The 6,590-nt window shown below is 48.9% G+C and overlaps 1 protein-coding gene across 1 annotated transcript in view; it reads left to right on the plus strand.

The window, feature by feature from the left end:
- LAMB3 (laminin subunit beta 3) overlaps positions 1–6,590 on the plus strand; it is a 42,834-nt gene that overhangs the window by 17,349 nt on the left and 18,895 nt on the right. Inside the window, exons 6-10 of the mRNA XM_017888312.1 lie at positions 649–840; positions 2,212–2,275; positions 2,567–2,760; positions 4,459–4,579; positions 5,343–5,531. Of these exons, the coding sequence (XP_017743801.1) occupies positions 649–840; positions 2,212–2,275; positions 2,567–2,760; positions 4,459–4,579; positions 5,343–5,531 (760 nt within the window). The remainder of the gene's footprint in view (positions 1–648; positions 841–2,211; positions 2,276–2,566; positions 2,761–4,458; positions 4,580–5,342; positions 5,532–6,590) is intronic.

A 6,590-nucleotide genomic window follows, 5' to 3' on the forward strand; every position in this document is an offset into this window, starting at 1 on the left:
CTAGGGAGATCAGGCAGGAGGGAACCCTGAAGCTGGAGAGACAGGCCTGCGCCTGGTTCAGTATCTGCTTTGGAAGCTGAGTTTATAGACCTGCAGTTCCAGGAAGTTGTTCAAGCTGGGAGCTGTCAGCATAAAGACCACATTTAAAGCCACCCAAAATGGATGAAATCATTTTGTAGGAAGGAGCAGGGACTCAATATGTCATGCTAAGGTGCTCAGATTATATCATGAGATCAATGCAGACTGATTGAAACTCTCAAAGATCAGATAATCACCCAGGAAGAGCTCTCTGGTGAGTGGGGAACGTGGTTTGGAGGGCCAGGACAGAGGAGGCTGGACATGAGCTCCAGGAGGGGAGAGAGAAAGAGAAAACGGTGAGCTGTGGGAAGTGTAGGAGCAGGGGAACGTCTAGCCTGAAAGCCTGGTAAGCTGAGCTAGGGATCACTCCTTCTGGAAGGCAGATCCTGGGGAGAAACTTCTGTGGCCTGTGGTATGCCAGGAGATTTGGACCTGGACGCTCCTGAGCCCACTTGCTCCCGCTGGGCTCCCTTTCTCCCCAGTTCACTGGAGGAGCCTGTCACTCTGCTTGTGTCTCCATGGGGCACAGCCCCAGCGCCTCCTCTCTGCACACTGCCGCTGTCTCCGCAGGGGCCCATGCCCGCCGGCATGCTGATTGAGCGCTCCTCAGACTTCGGTAACACCTGGCGAGTGTACCAGTACCTGGCTGCTGACTGCACCTCCACCTTCCCTCGGGTCCGCCAGGGCCGGCCTCAGAGCTGGCAGGATGTTCGGTGCCAGTTCCTGCCCCAGAGGCCTAATGCGCGCCTAAATGGGGGGAAGGTAGGTAGAGGGAATCCTGAAAACTAGGCCTGGGGAGAAGTCCCTGATGTCCCACTGTTCACACAGCCACACGGACTCTTGAGAAGGAATGGAAACATCCTTGCCAGCTCCCCTTGCTGACTTTCCTGAATTCCCCCCGGTAATGACCCCTGTGGCCACCCTCAAAACATTTGTTGCTTATACTCTTTCTGAGGAGGGATATTTCAGAAAGACCTTGGGGCCACCACATTACTCACCCCTGCTCTCTTATTCACCCCTGCCCTCTTCCACAGCCCCCTCCCCCGTGTCTCATTGTCTCATCCCTCTAGTGGGAAGATGAAATCGACCCTACTTTGGTGTGAGGATTTTGGGATGGCTAGTTAGATGCAAGAGCAAATTACACAAATTTCATTTCACCTTGGTAGGGTTTAACACAAAAATAAACATTTTCAGTTTATTCCATCCATCTAACCCAGTCTTAGCCCTTGGAGGGAATTCTGGTATAACCCAGAGCCCGAATTCTCCTGAGCTTAAACCCTGAGCTAGAAATAAGAACCTGCCTGAAGAAACACTCAGAATGTTTCTCCTTAAGTCCTCCCGACATGATCAAATTCTTTCATAACTGCTTTTCCCCATCCCCTGGCAGAGGAGGCTGTAGTTTCTCTTCTCCTTTCCCTGGCGGAGACACAAGTGAGCCCTCAGAGCTGCTCTCATGTGGACCAACGCTCAGAGTGGGGCCCTCTTTGTGGGCCATGCATCTCTTCCTTGGGGTTTAGCAGTTCCTCCTTGGTTATACCCTTACCCAAATCTATGTTAACCACATTCTTCACACAGCAGATCAGAACGCAGGACTGTTTCCTAACTTGTGGAGGGCTGATGTGAAAACTCTTCCTGGGATATGTAGATGATGAATGGTTGTTTTTTTTTTTTTTTTTTTTTTTTTTTTTTTTTTTGTTTTTAAATCAAAAGCACAGTTGAAATTGGGATTGTCCAGAGTGCTGTGGTCACCCACATTCATGCATCCTCAGATTTTAGATTTCTCACTCATCCTGAGTCATGAGAAAATTAGTATCTCCTAAACCCTCATATGTAGATGATACATCTTACCACACTTTTTGACCCAGGGAACTCAAGAAATTCTTAGGATACTTATATTTTCAACTGGGGGGGAGGGGGGTACACACACACACACACACACACACACACATTTATGGCCCAGTGATCATCTTGCTCCCCCAGAGCAGCTGACAACCTCATAGCCATGGTCTGTCTCAGGTTCCAGGTAACAAGGACTTCAAATGTGAGGCATATAATGGAAAGGAAGGTTTCTTCTGAGCTCGAGGCACACTATTTGTCTCTTCTTAAGTGCTTCTCTTTCCCTTCCCTCTGTAGGTCCAACTTAACCTTATGGATTTAGCATCTGGGATTCCAGCAACTCAAAGTAAAAAAATTCAAGGTCAGTGTGGCCCCTCCTCTTGTCCATGGAAATATGAGTGGGAAAGGAAACAGAGTTGGAACCTAGGTCATGGAAATTTCCTGGTTTTCATGTTTTGTCAACGTGGTTGGGGATTTAATACTTGCCCTGCTTGCCCAATAGGGACATTGTCTGTGGGATGCTATGGGATGGTTGAGGTCTGGAGAGGATGGCCCATGGTATCACATATGAAGGAGACTCTATGTACCTCTAACTTCCTTTCTTTATTTTCCATTCTCCAACCCCTCCCTCCTTGCTGTTTGGTCCTCTCAGAGCTGGGGGAGATCACAAACTTGAGAGTCAACTTCACCAGGCTGGCCCCGGTGCCCCAAAGGGGCTACCACCCTCCCAGCGCCTACTATGCCGTGTCTCAGCTCCGTCTGCAGGGGAGCTGCTTCTGTCACGGCCATGCTGATCGCTGCGCCCCCAAGCCTGGGGCCTCTGCTGGCCCCTCCACCGCCGTGCAGGTGACAGCCTAGGGTGGGAAGGGGAGTGGAAGGGGGCAGGACCAGGGCAGACTACGGACATTCTTGGGGCTCCTGTAAAGCAGGAAGGGCACTAAATCTAAAACTTGGGTACTTAATACTTCAGCAGCAACAACAAAAAATCTAAGTGGTTTTCGTTCCAAAAATCAGAATCGTTTAGATAGAATCCCTATGATATTCTAACTTTATGATTGGTCTTTAAAGCTCCCAGGTGACTCGAATGTACTGCCAGGTCTGACAGCCACTGGTTTAGGGATTTTAAAGTCTCATCTAGTGGTGAGATATGGGAGCAGGGTGAGAGACCAATGTTTAATACAGATGCTACGTCTACCCTAGACCAGGCAGATTGACTTCAGCAGGGATGGGAGTTGAGAAGTTCCAGTTTAACAAGCCCTCCCCTCCCAGGGAATTTTGCTGTGAAACCAAACTTGAGAACCACAGGTATAGAAGAGAGAACCTTAAGCAAAGAAGCGGAGGGACCCAACATGGGAGTGTGACAGCTGTCCTAGTGATAGGGGGATAGGAGGAAATCATGTAAGATGGCCTGGGAGGGAAATAGAGGTGGCACAAGCCTCAGCTGGCATTCTTCTTTCCACTTCTGGGCCAACTTCTGCTCCAGGCTGCAGAGGTGTGCAGAGGGAGCCCAGTTCAGGGAGTGTGTCATCTGTCAGGGCCCATGAGACATACTCCTAGAACCCAAGGCTGAGTGACACAGAGGGAATACAATATGCTATGAAATGACAGGGAGGGAGGGAGCCACCCAGCCCTAGTGGTCCTCAAATCTGGCTGTGCAGTGGAATCACCACTTTTAAAAGGTGCCACTGCCTGGGCCTCATCCTTGAGATTCAGACTGAATTGGATCTGGACCTTGGCATTTTAAAAAATGCTCCCCAGGTGACACTGAGGTGCAGCCAGAGTTGAGATCTATGGAATTAGAGGGACCAGGGAGCCCTTATGAGAGAGGTGCCATTCTAGCTGAAGCCTAGCTGGCAGGATTTTGTGAATGAATACAGAGAGAAGAGAATTCTAGGTAGAAGCAAAACCATTGCTAAAGGCCAAAAGGTGGAGAAAGTAGGGCTTGCAGAGGGAGCAGCTAGAAGTTCAGCTTGCTGTGCTGTCAGCAGGGCATGGGAGCTGAGAATGCAACTAACATGATACAGGTCCTTGAGTGCCAGGCTGAAGGTGTTGGGCTTAATTTGGAAGGCAATTAGCACACAATAGCTGTTCTATTTTTATACCTTAATGAGTCTAGTGACAGTTCATCACAACAGTTCCATTAGCCAAACAACTGTAGTCATAGATTGTTGGAATATAAATCTCCAGAGGGCCCCACCAGCTTCTGGATCCCACAGTTTGCCAAGGGTTTCTGAGCACCTTCCAAGCGCTGCCTCTGACTAGGTGTCACGGGGGTGTCCAAGTGCAAGGAGTGAGCTTGCAAAAACCTCACTAGGGGAGCAGTGCGGGCACAAGCACGTGCACACACACACGTGTGCTCATATGTGCGGAACAATGGCAGACAGTTTCACAGGAGCTAGGTGAAGTCTGCGGCACTCAGAGGAAGCGTCCTGGAAGGGTTGGTGTCTGAGCCAGACCTGAGTGGTACACAGAGGGCAGGTACAAAGAAGGCCCTGGGGCCCTTCTTTGTTGATTACTCCTGATGGCTGATGGTCCCCCTCCCAGGTCCATGATGTCTGCGTCTGCCAGCACAACACTGCCGGCCCAAATTGTGAACACTGTGCGCCCTTCTACAACAACCGGCCCTGGAGACCTGCAGAGGGCCAGGACACCCATGAATGCCAAAGTAGGAGCTTTGGATCTCCCCTTCCCTGTAGGGTGTGGGTCAAGTGCTGGCCCCTCTAGGCCTCAGTGACCTCACCTGGGACACAGGGGGATCCAGTCTTTCTTATGTAAATCTACACTGAATTTGCACTGTTACAATTCAAGCTCTCCTGGCTCTGTGAGGATGGAGAGAGTATTTGGGTGACATCCTCCCACCATCCCCTGCCTTCTCCTCAGCCAGGCCTGGAGGGACCATGACTTGGCTGATGCTTCTGATTCCATGTGACTTTCATGGTATCCCCAGAGCCTGCTTCTTCTGGCCTCTCCAGTTGCTTTACCCTGTTTAGGACATATCTGGTTTTCTGTTGTCATTTTTCCTAATTCAAATGGCTCCCTAGAATCAGGGACTTTGTTTACATAAATGAGGAAAGCAGAGATTCTCATCCCGGAGACAGGCAGTGACCCAAGAGGAGACCAATGTTGGCAGTGGGAGGGTTGGGGATAGAGCATTCAAAGGGCTCTTGCTTTGGCCCAATGTGGCCACTGTTCTTGGGTTTATCCCAACAGTAGGAATCAGGAGAATCAGTTCTTATTCTCCTCTGCTTTCTTATTGGTCATGTAACCTTAAATAAATTACACAAACCTCCCTTGGCCTCAGTTGCCCCATTTCCCTGCCTTGATCATCTTGCAGAGTTGTTACAGATGCCAATGAGCTTTTGTGGAGCACGCTCTGTAGACAGCAAAGGCGTGGGTCAGATGTCAGCCCTGGGACTCTCTTTTTCCAGGGTGCGACTGCAATGGGCACTCAGAGACATGTCACTTTGACCCCGCTGTGTTTGCCGCCAGCCAGGGGGCATATGGAGGTGTGTGTGACAATTGCCAGGACCACACCGAAGGCAAGAACTGTGAGCGGTGTCAGCTGCACTATTTCCGGAACCGGCGCCCGGGAGCTTCCATTCAGGAGACCTGCATCCGTGAGTAGAGGCTCTGGAGACCCAGAATGTCATTTGTCTGTTACTCCCCATCTGCTCTGGGTGCAATAGAGCACATGTTTCTGGGTACACCAAGGCCCTCATGGAGCATGAAAACTTGACTGTGAGTCAGGATTTGTGGGAGATTATTTTAATTCAGCTGAGTATTACTGAGCAAGTCACTTAACCTCTCTGGACCATCAAGCAGACAATCAATCAATAGATGGGCTTTATTTGGGGCATAGGAAAGAAAAAAGTAAACATAAGATACAGTTTCTGCCATCAGGGAACACACACACAGTTTGGTGATATAAACTATACACTCGTGAAGAAGAAGGATGAAAGCACCTTTTCCATATGTATATTATCGCCTTTACCATGTTGTAATGAGGTTTGTGATTTAATTTCCTATTTCTTCCAACATTGAGAACTCCTCCATGGCAAGGATTATTTCTCACATCCTCTGGCACTAGCACACTGACTGGAAAATCACTGATGCTCAGGGAGCGTTTGTGAATGTAATGGGAGACAACAGGCAGAGGCAGCTTAACATGTCCACAAGAGCCAGCGACTTCATATAGGAGAGGGCCGCCTGGACTGAAGCAATCTGATTCGGGCAGGTTGAGTCAGAAAAGACTTTCTGGATGAAGGGGTATTACGGTTTGAAAGGTCTGAAAGAAGTCAGGGAATGGGGGTTGGGGAAAGCCGAGTCACTTTCTGTTGATGTTTGTTCCTGAGAAGAGTGAGACAGAACTGAGTTTGATCCCTGGTTCTTGCATGAACTTGAATCAGTTATTTGACATATCTGAGCCTCAGTTTCCTCCTCTGTACAATGAGAATAATAATCTCCAGGATTACCATGAAGATTCCATGAGGCAACATGTGAGAGTGCCCAGTTCAGTGGTTGGCAAGAGTAGTTGCTCAGTAAGTAATGACAACAAAATGCCTTCTATAGTACTTAGCATATGCCAATATGCTCCCCTTGCTTTATGTTTACCCATTTCTTTCTGCCTCTCTCTCTCTTTTTTTTTTTTTTTTTTTTTTTTTTTTTTTTTTTTTTTT

The sequence above is a fragment of the Rhinopithecus bieti genome, unplaced genomic scaffold (genome assembly GCF_001698545.2).
Source record: "Rhinopithecus bieti isolate Rb0 unplaced genomic scaffold, ASM169854v2 scaffold_15813, whole genome shotgun sequence".
Taxonomy (NCBI): domain Eukaryota; kingdom Metazoa; phylum Chordata; class Mammalia; order Primates; family Cercopithecidae; genus Rhinopithecus; species Rhinopithecus bieti.